The following is an 18,614-nucleotide window of genomic DNA, read 5'->3' as shown; positions in this document are numbered from 1 at the left end:
TAAATTGATAAAAATAATTTAGTTTTTTTTATAGATTATTTTATCTATTTATAGATTATTCTATCTATAGAGAATTTTTTTTCTAGTTCACAAAACTAGGCTTAGGCAATTGCCTAGGCTGCCTAACCCTAGATCCGCCCCTGCATGTCCCAATGGTGAAACTAACTAAAAATTAAATTAAACTGAAATCTAAACCTTGGATAACAAGACGAATTTTGTCGTCTATTAATGTGAGAAATAAGCTTCTTAATAATTTAAGTTTTAAATTTCGTGCTAAAACATCCCACATGAAAACAACTATTTTAGCCCGTTACAAATTTTATAGAAATCGAATTGTTTCGCTTTTAAAGCAAAGCAAAAAAAATCATTATTGTAATTATTTTATAAATAATTCCAACAGGGTCAAAAAGGTCTGGGAAGGTATTAAAGAATTATTTTCTATAAATTCATCCAACAAACACAAAATTTCATTGGAAAATGGTAACTCGGTTTCCTCCTTCCTTGGTAGAAATAAGGCCATCGGCCACAACAGCATCCCTGTTCCTATTCTACAGCTTGTTAAAAACGAAGTTTCCATCCAATTTTCTCAACTTATAAATTTGTCATTTAAAACGGGTGTTTATCCGACCAGACTGAAAGAGGCTCAAGTAGTTCCGATTTTTAAAAAAGGCTCTCCACTTAAAGTTGAAAATTATCGTCCAATTTCCCTTTTGTCCAATATTGATAAGATATACCAAAAATTAATGTACAAACGTTTAACCAACTTTCTTAATATCAACAGAATTTTTTATCCCCTTCAATTTGGTTTTCGCAAAAAACATTCCACTACGAATGCCTTAATCAATAGTATTTAAGCTATTTATAAAGCTCTTGACTCCGGCAAATTTGCTTGTTCAGTTTTTATCGATTTGCAGAAAGCGTTTGACACAGTAGACCACTCAATTTTATTATATAAACTTGAACATTATGGCATCCGTGGTGTTGGCCTATCGTGGTTTAAGTCGTTTTTAACCAAACGTAAGCAGTTTGTCACGATATCAAATGTCACCTCTGAACTTCGCTTGATATTACATGGGGTACCCCAAGGTTCGGTCCTCGGGCCACTCCTTCTTTTGTTATATATTAATGACTTAAATAACTCCATAATATATTCAACAGTTAACCTTTTTGCTGATGATAATAAACTTTTATACTTCAACAAGTCCCTTAAATCATTGTTCAAAAAAATTAACATTGATTTGAAATGTTTAACTAGTTGGCTAAACGCAAATAAAATTTCATTAAATTCAACTAAAACAGAATATATTATTTTTAGGCATAAACGTAAGTATTTTGATTTTGAAGTGAAGCTTAAAATGCATGGTAAAAAACTCCATCCCAGTACTGTCAGAACTCATCTTATATATCCCAACGAGTTTTAAATCTACAAAAAACAGCTATGCGCATAATAACCTTTTCCGACTTTAATTCTCATTCTGCTCTTCTGTTTCTGGAGCTTAAAATTCTTTCTTTTTTTGATTGTGTCAAGATGTGCAATATTATTTTTCTTCATAAGTTAATCAATAACAAACTACCTCTTACTCTTCTAAATAATTTTATAATTACATTTAATGCTTGCAATCGTCCAAATAATCGTGCTAATCCGGGCTCAATACGTTTACTTAAGTGAGAACAGTCACATTTAGGAATAATTCTATCCAGTATCAATCCAACATCCCCTGGAACCTTCTTCAACAGTTTTTAGAAGTTAATATGTCTACGCTGCCGTTGGGTCATCTAAAGTATCTGGTTTTAAGTTTTATTTTTTTTCATCATATAGTAGTTTTAACATTTAATCCTTTTATTGTTGCATATATCGATCGTTATTTATGAGTATATAAAGTTTGTAATTATAAATTTTTCAAAGTTGTAACTTGGTTTGGTGGTCATTCCAGCCTATTAGGTATTATCCTATCGGAATGGTCTCCAGTCTATTAGGACAAATAAATAAATACTTACTAACTTACTTACTTACTTACTAACTTACTAACTTACTTATTAAAGAAACCGACGAATAAAACTTTGGCCACTCTCGGCAGAATTTTTCTGCGAAAGCTAGAGTTTTTTTGCTGAACAGGCCAATGAAAACAGACGAGATATTTGCTTCTTCGCAGCGAACGTGGTTAACAAAATGTAATGACTTTAATTCCCACAATAATAAAATTTTTAATTTGTGCAACAGCAGACGTTATCTTAGGACAGGGAACGAGGGTTGAAGATATGGTCTAAAGAAAGAATTTGAGTGGCAATTTTTTTAAATTCGAAAAACTTTTGTCACTGGAAAATATTCGTCGCGTGACCAATTACACCTGCACCACAACCTCTTCGAAAAAAAAAAAAAACGCGAAGTATAATAAAATTTCTTTGTCATCGGTCACTAAATTAATAATTCGAATACTGTGTAATTAATAGCTACCTAATTGAGAATAGTGAGTTCCCTCACCGGCCAGAGGAAACTTTCATGTTGAAAAGACCTTCCTAATTAAAAAAAAATGTGATAAAATTTTAATACTTTTGGTTAGAAAAGCGCTGAATCATTCTAACACCAGCTTCGTTTGACGTGGAGCAATAATGTTGTGTCAAGCCAGGGCCTCAGGGAAAAAAATATAACCTAAGTACGCCATGTTGAGAAAAAAAGAAAGAATAATTATAGCTAGTTCGCATAATTATCTATTGATTCGTTACTATAAATAATATACATCTTAATTAATTGGTTAAATAAAAAAACAAGTAACTATCAATGTCCATATAAGGTATTAGCTTATATTTGTGATCAACACAAAAAGGGCTATTTTACATAACATCCTAACTAAGAGCGCCAAGTGTTGTCTTTGCAGGCTTATTTGCACACACCGGAAGTAGGTCCGGTCGCACAAAATACTGTTCCAAGTGCACACCGCTGACAGTAAGCTCCGATACCGACACACCAGAAGAATGATGAATCTTTATTATCGAAAGGATTGGCATATCGACCTGATGGTTTATTAGAGCAAAATGCTTTAGCTATGAAAGAAAAAATGGTACAATTAACTATTTTTTTTGTTTTTTAGGACAAACTTTCTTTTAAGGTAACTTACCTCTTTCTTGGGAACAGCCATTAAAAGGAATGGTTGGCAATGTTGCTGTGACTGGAGATAAAGTTGGCGCACAATCTAAATATAGCAACGAGAAATCTAGTATACTATATATGTATATAAGACTGCAAAATGTAAATACAATCAATCCTAGTTAATTAAGCTCTCTTCGAGGATATCAATATTTAGTTTCTGTCATACGAAAGCTTAGTGGCAAACAAATGTGTCAGGGCATACCCCGAATTTAAATCAAGCATTCAACACAAAGTAATTTCTCAGAGAAAACCCCAAACTAAAATCAATTAATTACAAGCCTACCTGAATCTAACGATAAAAGACATTGATTACATTGCTCTACAAACTTTAACCCAATAGGACATGGTTGACAAATCGGTTGGTGTCCCGCAGAACATGAAATGAAGAAATTTTCTTGACCTGGGAAGGCAATGTTTCCTTCTTTACCATTGCATACGTTACTGTCAGATGTTGGGCCTAAATTTAAAAAATTGCATTTAAGGTCCTAATTTTGTAAACCGTCTTAGCATAATTAAATGTTGTTGAGTACTGCAAATCGAAATAGGTTCCCAATCGGGAAATAATTGTCCCGTTAAAAAAGGAAATTGTTCCCCGATCGGAAAATCAGTTTTAGTTTTTCGGGTATCCGAAATTTCTAAATTAGAAATGAAATTAGAGAAACAACTAGAGCAAATTGCTCAAATTTTGATGAGCAATCGTTAACACAACAGTTTCAGTGGGTTCAGGGGAAAATCTGTTTTTGGTAAATAAAGAAATGTTTTTAGAAATTTTTTGATCATTTCGCTTCACTTTAAACAATAACCAAGTATTTTTCTGTGTTTAATCTCCTGATCTCCTTGATAGGGAAATCTTATAATAATTTTTTAAAAACCGGAAGGTCCCCCGGTCCCAGTGTTACATCTCATGAGATGTAATTTTCCTTTCTAAAAATTTAACTTAAACTTCCATATAAAATATATAAAACAACGCAGGTTGTTTTGTCATATTTTTTTTAACCCCAACTTCAGAGAAAAACAACATTTTGATCCATGTTAATCAATGATAGTTTGCCTTAAACGAATTGACCAACCCTGCATAATTCAAATTACTTGAAAGAAAATTAAGTAAATATTAAGTCGATAGGCAAGCTTAAATATTTTTACATTGCAATCAATCAACGGTTTAAATAAGCAATACTAAATCATATTTTGTTCAATGGTAATATTAAAGATTAACGGCAACTTATAAAAAAATTAGCCCTCCAAGGTCACTTACATGTTGGTACTTGGATTGGTGTTCCAGTTGGTGGAGTTGTGACAGTTACATCAATATCTATAAATTGTAAATAGATGAATATTTAACACGCTAAAGAGATAAGGAAATGTAAAAATCAGTTAATTGTTTCTTTTTGTTTAAAACATTTTAAAAGATTTTGCGACTAAACAGAAACTGTATTGCAGTCTTACATGGTTTTGCGACACGAAATATCCATTTTCCTGGAACTCCTACATTCGATTCAGTCGATAATCGTTTCGGTTTGTATGACAAAACATTATTAACGTCTGGAAGAAGCTGGGTCAAAGGATGGCGGAAGAATTTTAATGGGTTGCCTTCTTGCCAGCCGATCTAGATGAAGAATTTATTGTGGAGTTATTTTTTGTTGTATTGAACCTGTTAATGAGTCACGTCTGGCTAGTTACTACATTATCACATTAATAAAGATTTTAACAATAACAAAATTAGTGTACGAATTGAACACAAAACTATTTGTTTCCGAGGAATAATAGAAAGATATAATGTTTTTCAAAGGTAAAAATTTGTATGAAATATGTGGTTGGTTTTCTGCCCTGCTATACAAAGATACGCAAAATCTGATTTAATTCTTACTTACAGCAGTTGGTCTAAATTCGTTGATGTTTATTTCTCCATAGTGCATAAAAAGGTATGTTTGCTGGTCGTCGGTTGCAAGAGCCATTTGGAAAGTAGCATTTTGCTGTAAAAAAAATTATCTCAATAAAGTTATATAATGTTCTGGTTGTTGAAAAAAAAAGAAAGACAGCCACGAAACACAAGGGTGCCATTAAAACAATTCGGTGTTTTCACGCCTACTGTTTTTTTTTTCAAGTAGGTCAAACGCTAAGAATTGGAACGATGAAAATAAAAATGTGTCCTTGCAGATTGAATAAGGAGAGTGTGTCTTATTGTTTTATAACAACTTACAGAGTTTTGGAAACTTGAAAACGGTTCTGCATACTTCCATGTTATAACTAACACCTTTGTCGGCGTGAAAGATCGTCCAAACAATGCCATAATATCAGTCTTTGCTAGATTTAAAGCAGCTCCTGTTGTGTGCATTTGATATGTTAATTGCGACATCATATGGAAAGTAAACAGTAAGTCAGTGTGAAAAATAGCGATTTGTGGAGCTGATATGGCCGGTGATACTGACAACAATCTTGGGAAATCTGTTGGAAATGGCTGGTCAAGTACAGGGCTACCGAACAGTCCGACGTATCCATTAGGACTAATCTAAAGGAGAGAGATGTTATTAACTTTGTGTGTGGAGAATACTTGCTATAAATATTTTTCTCGCAGATAACTTAAAACTAGTATGTCTTGAATAGATAGTTTTAAATTATTATTGGTACGAGTTAAGATCTAACAAAGCATTAAAAACAACGAGGAATATGAATAACTTACTTGTATTTTAGTATTTGTTGCTAAGTCAAAAAATGGAATATGTTCAATGTCCACTGGAAATGCACCATCGTCACTTCTGTCCAACCCGATACCATTGCTGACATCTACTAGAACGATATCGCCATTTGAACTTCCAGATGGAAAGAAATACTGTTTATCCAGTGCTGAATTGTATAAGAACATGCATAAGAGTATAAAACTTTGTAAATTTGTCTTCATTTTATAAATAATAGTTCTCGATCTTCTTCTTAAATTAATTTGAAAGAACAGTGCACCATAAGGATTCTTATATTGTTTATATGTACTTAAAACAATTGGAGTAATCATTACATAATGAGTGTTGTTATGTAAGATGTTTATTATAGTTCATTAGCCTATGATGATGCCGTCTTTAATTAGTGACATTTAAATTGATCCGCCCTTGCTTTTAATGTGTCTTATGTAACAAATTCATGCACGACTATCAAAAAAATCTTAGATTACATCCGTCGGTTAAGCGACTAAAACAGTTCGTAGCCATAAAAACAATAAACAAACTTTTTCATGTATTTTCTAAGTATAATACTGTAGCAATGTTTATCTCTAAGATAGTGTATGAAACGTGCCCGTCATGAGCGGAGGTCCGATCGGGGTGAACTATTCTCAGAAGAAAGACACACGGACGCGCCATGACAAACAATGACATACATTCCCAAAATGTTGTTTACGGAAAAATTGAAAGACCATAACTCTGCACAAAATTTAAAAATGGTTTCGTTTACAATTTTTTTTTTTTTTAAAAAAAAGCAAAATCAGCTTGAAATATACACACATTTTATATACAGAAACATTCAGCCTGCATTTTTCCCAATTTGAAAAATTTTTTTTGAAAATTAATGAAAAAGTTTCTCTATGACGAAAGAGGACCTTTTTATACCTTAGATAAGGTTATAAGCAATACCAGTGTCAATTCCCAAACTAACTTTTCAACATTTATCTTAAGAGCGTCATACTTTTTAAGAAACAAAAGTAAAAAGTTTTCCTCCTGCGATTTATAAAAGCCGTTGCATACCATGAATTCCTCACTAACAATTCGCACCAAAGATTAACGACATCCTTTTACGCACTTTAAATTGGTTTTAATTTTAATTAACAGAGAATCTGTTTTGGTCTTTGGAAAAACAGGAAATGAGTTTTATTTAAGAAATCTATAACGACAATCAGTTTAAATGTTATTGATGACTTATTGCAAGCCAGAATACTTTTGTTCTCAATGAATATAATACCGCTGTCACTTTCTTTCTATTTTGTTTACTTTAATCGGAGAAAGAAGTTTGGTGCAAAAAAAAAATTTTTTTTGCACCAAACTTCTTTCAAAACTGTTGTTTTTTGCACCAAACTTCTTTCAAAACTGTTGACTATACCAAATTTTATCTCACCGAAAAAATTTGGTATAGTCAACAGTAGAAGCATGCTGATAATAAAGGTGACGTCATAACCCTGTTTTTCGGTACTGTTCTTTGGCTAAAATGTGTTCAAATATTAAAACTTCTTTGCTTTCTGCAGATTAATTAAATAATAATGCTGAATACAAGAGTAATATAAAATTTTAACCCCAACGAACCCAATTCGAATCAGCTTCTAGCAACCACCCGTGGCACTACAAGAAAAATAGCACTTTTCAGAAACGAAGTATAATTGAAAGTGACGCTGAAAAAAGGATCTTTCCATGACCGCAAAAGTCTGTTTTAAAAAATCAATATAATAAATTTAAAGCGTGATTTAAATATCCGCAGGAGGGGGAAGGGCACCACATTAGGACTAAAAATCATTTACATGAGTTGGTTTTCGTTCTTTATCTACACTATAATGCTGGCAGTGCGTTTGTCTCTATCTGTCTGTGAGACAAAATTGTTGCTCCGCAAGTAGCGAAAGACAAATTTTCGTGGATTTTATATTACGCAAACGGTTAGTTTTCTGTTATTACCCATACTCTGTCTATTCCGTGTAGTTGGAAATATTCTGATTTTTGTAAAGACATTATCGTTGAATTTATATGTTTTGTCCTTTAAACGTAAAACGTTAGAAGTGGGTAACTTATTCAGGAAATAAAATAAGATAAACATTTTTAATATTTTTTATATTTAAATCTATAATTTATTTCAACTACAGTTCCAGCTGTGCTTTCGACATTAGGACGAGGCTGGGGAGCAGGTGTTTCGCCTGAATTACACCCCTCGCTTTGTTGGCTGATAACGTTTTTTCGGAAATTGAGTATTGTTATACCCTAAATGATTTCAAGTTAATTGTGGTAGCTTTGTAGTAGAGCGTTCACTTCCCAAAAAAAATAAACTCTTTAAACATGCTTAGGGTTACATAAAACGCGGCGGAAAGCTTCCTAATTTTTGCCATTTCGTGAATCTTTAATATTTCCTGTTACACGTCACTAAAATGTGACCCCTTCAGTTTTATTTTTGTATCGACTGCTCTGTTTTGACTGCTATTTACAAATTCTCTGACACTGCGACGCGTTTCATTGCACAAATAACTCACTACGAAGACGTTACATAACAAACTCCATTCTGCTGTTATTCCTGTGATTTTTTCCTCTTTAAACTTTCAAGAAAAGGGAGACAAAATAATGGAAATTTTCTTAGTTTTGAATGCTGCTTACTACTGCAAATTCACTTAAAACTTGCAAGTATCGAACGTTAACCTTGATCCAGGTGCATGCAATATTCATTTTCCAAATAATTTAGTCAGTCCTATTATGACATTGATTTTATTAATTTTTGGACATGTAATGAAAAGGAATGTAGACCAACTGCTCTTGTGTCTACATTATGAAGTGATTTTATTTATTTATTTATTATTTAGTATTACGCATTAGGCCATTTGAAGTTTCTGACAAGTGAACACGTACGCATTAGATACGGAAAAAAACTAAGCAAATCTATGGTAGGAAAATGTTTTTTTTGACAACAAACTCCGTTTCGAACATTTACAGTAAGTAAATTTCAACAAAAGTTTTTTAGATTGACGCAAACTGCAGAAAGGCAATGCACACACACTCTGACATGTTAACTTAACATTGATTGCTGCGATCTCATCAATTGGTTTTGTATACATCATTTACATAACTCTTTGCAACAAATGACAGACCTAATCACAGCTCACTTAATTAAAATAACAAACGACTCATTCCGCAGCAAAAACAAAATCTTTTGTCACAAGATGTGAAGGAATTTCGAGGGCGACAAAGAAGTTAATGCTGGAGTGGGAGGTGAAAAATTAAAATTAAAATTAATTACATGACGCCATGATGTTTTTTGAATCTACGGAGGAGCATATAGTAGTCAAGTGGAACTTTTAAATGAACTATAAAGGAGAGTAACGTCTTATTTTTGTTGTTTTCCCGCCGTTTTCTGTCTGTCAGGTTATGCTAAAACACGCACAAAATCGAAATAAAAAAATCCAATGCAATATATTTTCATCAACTTTGCTGTAGTACGGGGGCGAATTGCCGTGGATTTTTAACGGGCTAGCGAATTAATAATAGTTTTATTTTTAAATTCCACAAAGGTTTTTTCTTTTCAGATGCGAACGGCAAAGGGGAATAGAAAGTGTACATTTTCATATTTGTAGGTCATATATTCTTTCGAAGGAAATTGTTACATATCGATGCATTTTGATTTGTATTAACTTTAAATGGTATTATATTCATTTTAACGCCTTATTATAGCTACAAAAAGCTTTAAAACAAGTTGAGCGTGTTAAATTCCACATGACACAATTTGGGACCTTGGACCTTTCCTGGAAAGTGTTAACAATCAATGTTTTACAACTTTTTAATTTCTGCTGACGTCAACAATTAATCATCTGATCAAGCATAAAAATGAGGTTACATCTTTGTTAGTCTGTGATAGTTTTTTTGTCAAGTAACATTAGTTCAGAACGTACAGGAGTAGGCATCCCTCCGCCATCCCCAACTTCAGCTTTTTGGTCTGGTCACTTAGAATCTGAATAGGATGAACGCAGGCGAGTGATAATGCTTCAACCTACTTTTTATTTTAAGTTGGTTTGTGAGACTAGGACATAGCTCAATGTACAATTTAAACAAGATAGATAAACTTAAAAAGTAAAGGTTTTAAACAAGCCGCTCAAAAAAGCATAGAACATTAAAGCTGTAATCCGTAGTATGTAGGCGATGTTTCAACGCGTTGGAAGGTTTGTTTAATATAATCAAGGCTAAAAAGAGAATCAATAAGCTTATTACCAGAGAAACAGATAATTTGCATCACAGCAATTAAAAAGTGGATGGAGAATAAAACAACAATAGCAAAGTTTTGACATGAATAGCTTTTTAAGCTTGGTCTTCGCTAAAATTTGTCATCGTTGTGCGCCAGTTTTTGAGTAACTGTTCTGCAGGTAGATAAAATTCTATCTCTAGAACATTTGTTGGACAATATCTTTTGTGTCGTTTGTTTTACAATATCTGTTTCTAATAAAGTCGTAGTGGTGGCTTTATTAAAAACCAACCTTTAGTTGCACAATTTTCAAAAGAATGTGTCCAATATGTTCTCATAATAGTAAAGGCTATGTTTATCTGGCAAAAATCTTGGGAAACACTTGCTAGGACATAATAAACTGCTGGTCGATAATAAACATTTCAAGCTGAATGTTGAACCGAAAATTTTTATCAACTTTCACAAGTATTATAATTAATTAGTAATGATCAACAATGTCAAAGGTGAAAAATGAAATAAAAATGACATATCAAAAAAACTTTGTTGCTTTGTTAGCAGGGCACAATCCCTGGAAGATTGCACCTCGAAAATCAAATCTAGAACTAAAATTTTTATTTTTTGCATAAACGATAGGATACGGGAAGTAGAAAGGTATTCAGGGGTTGAATGAGGTTATGGTAAGATGCATTAAATACGATAGGGAAATAATGTTGTTTTGTGAAAGATACAACAACGCAACACTAAGAGATAATTTTTTCCTCGTCTTTAAAGATATATTTAATCCGTGGAATACCTAATTAAAAAAATCAATCAAATTTAAATTCAATAATGAATAAAACCAGCAGGACTATTGATGTAACTCTAAAAATATCTATATCTCAAACATTGAGAAGCAAGAAGTAGTTCCTCAAGGCTGAGAATTTATCGCTGTGTTTTTAGTGATAAGCTATTAGTAACTGTTCGGTTTTTACAAAAAATGGATGGCTTCAGGTTTCTACTTCTTGGTTGCTGTTTTGTTTTGACGAAAACAACAGGGTTAGTTAAGTGTTAATTGACTTGTGTAATGGTAAAGTAGAAAGATATGTCGATGTTAATTTTTTTTTTCAAATGCATCGTCTCAACAGTTGTTATACTAACCTTCTCACTTTTGGATAAACGGTTAAATGGATTTTTGGATAATTTTTTATTACTTATTTATTATTTTATAGTTTGCCTCCCACGAAAAAAACAAGCTGAAATCATATGAAAAACTTTTAAAAGTCATCTCGAAAAGTTCTTATGTGAAAAAATCTTTATTGGCTCTCGAAATCTTTATTGACTCTCAAAAGTTTCGGCATTTATGCGAAATAAAGCCGTCATGAACTAGCTCTGAAGCATGTAATTGTTGTTATGAGCATAGTTATAGTAAAATACTCAAAACACTAAACTGAATGGATAAAAAACGTATATTTCTACCTACATACCTAGGCTAAACTGTTGAATACAAAACCTCACAGGGCCAGCTCATGATGTCATGCATGATTAGTCCAATATCCTAGTCCAACATCTTAAAAATATTATTTCCTCAGAGAAATATACAAATTCCTAAACAAATTTTCAAGCTCTTTTATACAAAATTAATTTGTTATTTTCGTGGGTGGTAAGTGTTATAAATTATTTTAATGTTAAAATACTAATAATGACACTATGTCACTCTTTTTTATGCAAAAAGTATACACACTTTGCGTGATTCTTACAAAGTTGAAATTGATTCTACCTTCCCGAGCAGAAGATTTTGCATTCAGGTCATTTACACATTTGGTCAAAAGCTTTGTTCTTGTCTGTTTTTTTGTAACTAAAAACAGCCGTAAATGTTTTATAAAGAAATGCGTTGTAGCTATTTATCTTTTTAGTGACGAAGAACACTTTAAATTTCCTCCAGAAGGTTACATTAAATCAGAGTCAGGAAACCACGGTAGGAATCTCATGTTAAGTTAAAGTAAACTGCCAGAAACCGTAGTTAAGAAAGTAGCTACTTACAAAATAATGCAATAGAACATACTAGCTGTCCGTATGCTGTTTACAAGCTGCTATGAAGGTTCCATGCCAAAAATTAGCATTAATTTAAAAGTATTATTTTCATATTCAATTTAGATGGCCCACGACATGTCAACTTTTCACTTTCAATTGAATCAGTCATACGAATTGATGCAACTGCTATGGTAAGTCTTCTTAACCCTCGTCTGCTACGCTGCATGGTTATGTATGGTCATTACTCGAGACTACCCCACATCACAATTGTGATTGTGATTACCGTTAACTTTACTCTCCCAGCAAAACTTTGTTACATTAAGAGGAATCAATCTGTAAAATTTGGAAATGTGTGTAATCCGATTTCCCAACTATTTCGGATTTAAGGAAAATCGGATTTTCGGGCAATTAACGTTCTTTTTATGCGAATTATCTAAAAACCAAAAAAATGTTAAGTTTAATTAACCCCAAGCCGAATAGGGTTATTTTGTTACTTGTAATATGTTAAAAGTAGTCGTTGGTGCTTGGGAAAACCCACGGTTTCACTCGTCGTTCAGCTTTTCTAGAGTGAATAGTCATTGATTAAAAAAGATATTATAAATAAGCTTTCGACGTTCAAAATCTTCTCTTTTTCTACCGTTTTTCTGTTACATCTCAAAAGAGGTATTGAGATTTGAAAAAAAAAACTGAGAATTGAAAACTTTAAAAAGGAAATTATCGTCTTCATTCATTTAGGAGTTTATTGTTAACAGTTATGTGATCCAAGAATGGACTGATGAACGTTTGAAACGTGATAATCATCATGACATTGTCCTCCAAGATGATACTGACATTTGGACGCCTGATATTTATTGTTTAAACTGTCGAGAGTCAGCCTTAGGCAAAAGTGGTACAAGAGTGCTTCTTAGAGTCGATGTTAAAGGAAAGATATATCACAGCCAGCCGTGAGTTTTCAGTGATTTAGCTTTTTGTGTTGGCAGCAAGTAAAACTATTGACTCCCTCTAATTCGAATTTCTCTAATTCGAAACTTTCTATAATTCCAACAGTTTTTCAGTACCTTCAGCACGATTTTCTTTCTAATTTGAATTTTAGAGTGCAAATTGGGTTTTGAAAAATTTGAATGCTTTTTTAAAATTCAAGAATTGTTTTTCGAACGTTATTTTTTAAAGGAGATCGTCTCTCCAATGTAATGCAATCAAATATTCACCAGTTTTTCAAATAGAGTTTCTTTTTTTTTTGAACTATGAAAATAAAGATTGAAGGAAACTTGAATTATGTTTTCTTGATTTTGAAAGCACTTCTTGAAGTTCAAATTACAGAGACTTTCTATAATTCGAATCTCTCTATAATTCGAAAAAATAATTTTTCCCGTGGGAATTCGAATTAGGGAGAATCAACTGTACCATTTCACAAACCATAAATATGCGAGTTTCATGTGCACTAATGTTTTATAATATTGCTACTGGTTTTATCAGGACAGATTCTGCCTAAAGGAGCTTAGATTGAATTAGACGGTTTAAACGGACATGTTACATCTACTTTATCCACTAATTCTTTACTCTAAGACGCCTTAAGGCAAATTCTAGTTTTAGGTACTCTGAACCACTCACAAAGCACAATTCAATAAAATCAATTTCAAATTTCAACAGCAGGTTATTTATCGTTTTCAGTGATTTTACTTATAGGAAAAAACAGGTCTGAGTTTGAACCTAAATTTATTATCTTTTTTTAACTGAATTGTCGGGCAGTAAAGATAAATTAAATTTAATTGGGTTTCTGCCGTCTTGACAATTTTAATGAGCATCTTTACAAAAAATTGAGAAAATAGGCACGGTGAATCGCTCACAAACATAATTTAGTGTTAAAAATGGCAGAATTGGCCACGCGATGGTGACAAAAAGTTACTTTTGTTTATTACTCAACGCTATAAAATTATTTTTTAATTTCTAATAAACGTCATGCACGAAAATATATTTCAGGTGATAAAATGACACTTGTCAGTTTTACTTTGGGTAAAAGTTTTTATGAAATTGAGTTGCAGAATCGACGGTGTTTACAAGTCGTAATATTTGTTAAAATTTGTGTTTGGTAAGAAAAGTATTATTACTGTTTCTAGGTTGTGTATCTCTTTATTACTTTCCATTCTAGAGGTCTGTTACATGCTGCTTGTAATTTTAACTTCAAAAAATTTCCATTTGACGTACAGAAGTGTCACATGCAGTTTGCTAGTTGTAAGTTGCAAGTTTTTATTGATAAGCTGTCTTAGAAGCAGCAAAACATTTTCACAAAATGTTCACGAAATTTTCACGAAATCCTTATGAGATTTTCGCCAATTCTGCTGAATATTTCTTTTTTTATATGCCAACTGCTTCTTTGTTTTTCTTGTTGAACAATAAATAATGCTGAAAATGCCTCAAAAATAAGGGAAAGTAAGGACACAGGCAAGAGTCAATTTTTTTATATCTCCTTTTTTCCTGATCAACACAGAAATATGAAGAAAAAATGCCTTCTAGGCAAAAATTTCTCAGAATTAATTGCTACGATTTTGTAAGACTTGTACTCGTAACGAATTGTTTCGTGAAAATTTAAAAAAAAATTCTGAAAAGAGTAAAAAAAGAGAAAAAAATCTGGCGTAACTCAAAATTTTCTGCTTCTTATAAATATGTGTATTTACTTTGGAAGACAAAATTTACATATTTGTTCGCCCAGTTACCGTGCAAATCAATATCAAGCCAGCTACGTTACTGCAATAATCAAAATCGAATATGAGGTTTGATCACTTGTTTTGTATAAAACCTACACGTCTCGGGTACAATTGCTGTTTTCTTTTTTTTCCCTTATTTTATTATTGCTTCAGGCTGAACCGCTCTTAACCATTTGCTCCGTTTTTCGAGCCTCAAAAAACTCTTGTAAAGCGTTGCTTATCTAAAAAAGCGTGTTCCTATTTTCACGACCATAAACATTTATTAAATACTGATGTTATAAATTCTAAATCTAAATATGCTTTGCTTTCACAGGTTAAAGGTATAAATATCCAAATTAAGAATTAAATTAGAATTAGATAATTTTTTTTTTTTTGCAGATAGCAACAACAACAGCGTGGTTCAATACAAACTCAAAGGGGTACGGTTTCTTGATCAAAAAGATTTGGAGCAATTTACAATAAGTAAGGAGATTGTCACGAAAGAGAATATAGTAACATACATGTCAGGTATTTAATGTTGTTCATCTTGTTCTTTGTTGGCGAGTTATTTTGCGTAAAATAAAAATGCTTTTAGTTACAATTAACTGAATTTTTTAGTCTCCTGATTTTCAGGGGACAGAAATGAGGTATTTCTAACACATGAGCTCCAAAGTGTGTAGCCTAAAAGTATTAAATATTCCAAAACCTAAAGTTTATGCCAAAGTTTGAGTAACCGTAATCTAACTCTTGGTTCCAAAGGGTTGTACTTGGAAGACAACTTTAATTCTTAAGCTTTCTTAGCCACCTTGTTTTGCTTCTATATAATAATAGCCGTCGTCTGTCTGTCTCTGCGCAACATGGCGGAGCAAGTAGCGAGACCCGCCGAAAATCCCCGCGGCCCTGCAGCTTTGTTTCGAATCCCCGGCAGACCCCGTTTTTTTACAGGCCTTGCTTTACCGCTCACGCGTAGTAAACCAATCACGAGGCTGCATTTTCACTAATGACCAATCCAAGTGCTTCGCGGCCTCAACATGCCGACGGGAGGAAACATGCTACCCCTACGAAGGCCATTGTAGTTTGAAAGTGATGGTGTGAAGTTTGTAGGTGTCCTTTCAATCCTCCTTATTTTTTCTGAGTACTTCTTATCCTATAGGATTATTTAGTTTGTTTTCACATGTTAAGATGAATATTTGAATTGAATATTTCACATGAATATTTCATCACGTTTTCTAGCTACGTATAAATCTTAAACAAACCAATTTTAAGTTTTTGGCTAGCTACAAAACGTAAATTTTAAGCAGCTAGCTATAGCTATCTTTATTTTTATTCCTGTTCTTTTAAAGTTTTTATTCAGTTTGGTATATTGTTCTTTATTTTTATGTTGAAGTTGGGTCTACCTAGCTCTCCTTTTAGCTACCTCTGGCTAAAAAGTGAAAGTAGCCAAATGGAGTTTTGCTGCAACACAATATGCTAAGCTCAATGCAGTTGGCAGCGACCACTTTTATTACTGTTTTAAAAATTGATTTCTTTTCACTCTGAAGCGATAAGGACTTTTGGAAAATAATAGTACCCCTATGCTCATGTATAACACGAAGATTTTGAAGGCTAGCTAGCTAGAGCCTTACTAATCTGTATGGTCTGAGAGCTTTTTATCCTACCCAACATTTATTTTTATGTTGAGGCTGTAGCCATTTAGCTAGCTCCTATCTTTGGCTAAAGAGTGAGAGCATAAAGATAAAAATGCAGTTTGGCTACAACAATATTCTTAAGCGATAATTCTTATGCTAAATGCAGTTAGCTAGGTAGCCAGCATCTTTTATTATTTTCCTGAAACTTTTTCTATTCTCTATAATAATAGCCGTCGTCTGTCTGTCTCTGTGCGGACCCCCCGCTGAGTTAGAAAATCATGTTACGGAAACACGAATATCAAATGCGATATAATTTTATTTGCGACGGGTAAATAAAAAGGACGGGCGAACCTGTGGATTTTTGCACGGGCTAACGACTAGTCTATATGATAATACCCGTATACGTCTGTCCGTCCGTCTGTCTGTCACGCAAAATGGTAGCTTAGCTGCGACGGGCAAACCCGTGGATTTTTCCACGGGCTAACGACTAGTTTTTTATATTGTGCAAAAAAATACACGATCGATGCTAATTACAACATCGCTATACTATGTTATAATTAGCGTCGGTCGTGTATAACTTAGTACGGTTCAGAAAACTAAAAATTATCATAGGCTTCGCAAGTGTAGTAACCAGAAAAAGTTTATGTGGTTTTTTTAAAATAATTTTTATTGTAGGAAATTACACCGTCTTACAAGTGCAGTTAAAATTTACCAGGCAGATTGGATTTTACTTGATTCGGTCTTTTATTCCGACGGCTATTCTCGTTTGCTTGTCCTGGATCATTTTTTACGTGTCACCAGAAGAAATCAGCTCTCGACTTAGCATTGGTATCACTTTAATTTTATCCATGATATTTCTACTTGGCTTCAGTGATTCTTCAATACCACGTGTTTCATATGTTAAAGCAATAGACTGGTACCTGATTGTCTCGTTGATTCTTATTGTGCTTGCAGTCTTGGATGCAATTGTCGTATTCTCGTATCTTAAAGGAGAAAGTCTAACAGAAACTGTAAGAAGCTTGCTTAATTTTCTGTATTTAATTATTTTTTAAGTTAACTTTAACCCCATTAGCTATGGTCTTTTTTTTACCCGCGTAACTATGAGGAGGGGAAGGGGTATTAAAGCTAAATAAAACGTTAATCCAATTTAAAAGATTTGAAAATTAAAAAAGGTATTTTAGTCACGTGGCTGACCTGTGACGTCATTGTACTCTAAATATGATAAATACTACGATAAAAACAGTGTATAAAGTGAAGATTTCAACTGTGAAATATGAACAGAAAAATCTAATGTCAAAGTTTTGAAATTTTTTTTACCAATTTATGTCTTTTAAAATGGATGGAAGATCACAAAGTTACACAATGATGTAGCGGAAAGTTAGTAAAAACAACCGGAAGGGGAAAGGGGAGCATAATGGCCCCGTAGAAAGTAGGGTTTAAATTTGCATCAGTCATTGGACAATTTTTTTTTATTGTTATTGTTTTAGGAAAGACTTGAGGATTCACGTTTAGAAAAGGCAGAGCATGATTTCAACTCTCAAAAAGACGAATTAGTTGATTTTACGCGCAATAATGAGAACGGAAATTGTCAAAATAGAAAACGAAGCTCGCATGTGGAAAATATAAGACTTTGTGATGGCAATGACCCTATAAAGAAGCGCTGTTCCCGACTAAAAGATCAACATCGCCGCAAACGGTGTGTCCGAAAAATTGAAATCATTTCGCGAATTGCATTTCCAACACTTTTTGTTTCCTTCTCTATTGCTTATGGTGTCTATTTCACCAGTCACATGCATGAATAATAAAACTACCATATCTGAATGTTTGCTGTTAAAAAAAATCGAATCAAATCTTCTGTAACAGCAGGAAAACCCAAAAGAGTATTTTTAACTTTAGCATTTCGGTTAAAGTTAATAGACTCATTGATTATGCAGAAGAGAATAATATTCAATTAAAGAACGCCATGTTAAAATATCTGATTGAAGAAGTTCAGTATTTTCATTTGCTATGAGTTTTTGCTAACTCGAGTATTTGCAATGTTTGTTAGTCATACCAATTGTTTTGCTTGCATTTGTCCTAGCATATGGACGCGTTAATAATATACTTTGCATTTTTTGAAGTTTGCAACCATAGTTTAAGAAACTGGGCAATTTGCTAAAGAACCTCACACAACATACTTATATAGCGTCGTTGATAAAACACAGGATATTTGACGACAGTATTGCATTAAAATCACTT

The 18,614-nt window shown here is 32.9% G+C and overlaps 2 protein-coding genes across 2 annotated transcripts; one reads left to right on the top strand and one right to left on the bottom strand.

The window, feature by feature from the left end:
- Positions 1-2,021: 2,021 nt before the first annotated feature.
- Positions 2,022-6,160, bottom strand: LOC130614212 (uncharacterized). Its single transcript, XM_057435635.1, has 8 exons — positions 5,829-6,160; positions 5,349-5,657; positions 5,020-5,121; positions 4,595-4,754; positions 4,404-4,460; positions 3,432-3,605; positions 3,117-3,191; positions 2,022-3,042 (listed from the first exon to the last, which is right to left on the bottom strand). Exons 1-8 carry the CDS (start codon positions 6,153-6,155, stop codon positions 2,879-2,881), a joined length of 1,368 nt encoding a protein of 455 aa, XP_057291618.1. The 5' UTR covers positions 6,156-6,160; the 3' UTR covers positions 2,022-2,878.
- A 4,265-nt stretch (positions 6,161-10,425) lies between these two features.
- On the top strand, positions 10,426-18,601 carry LOC130614433 (glycine receptor subunit alpha-2-like). Its single transcript, XM_057435863.1, has 8 exons — positions 10,426-11,089; positions 11,947-12,008; positions 12,188-12,255; positions 12,800-13,008; positions 14,214-14,296; positions 15,148-15,276; positions 17,052-17,386; positions 17,864-18,601. The coding sequence occupies exons 1-8, from the start codon at positions 11,031-11,033 to the stop codon at positions 18,176-18,178; spliced, it is 1,260 nt and encodes a 419-aa protein (XP_057291846.1). The 5' UTR covers positions 10,426-11,030; the 3' UTR covers positions 18,179-18,601.
- Positions 18,602-18,614: the final 13 nt, after the last annotated feature.

This window comes from Hydractinia symbiolongicarpus, chromosome 11 (assembly GCF_029227915.1).
Source record: "Hydractinia symbiolongicarpus strain clone_291-10 chromosome 11, HSymV2.1, whole genome shotgun sequence".
Lineage (NCBI taxonomy): Eukaryota > Metazoa > Cnidaria > Hydrozoa > Anthoathecata > Hydractiniidae > Hydractinia > Hydractinia symbiolongicarpus.
The sequence above is the reverse complement of the archived record's forward strand: the minus strand, read 5'-3'. Positions and strand labels throughout refer to the sequence as shown.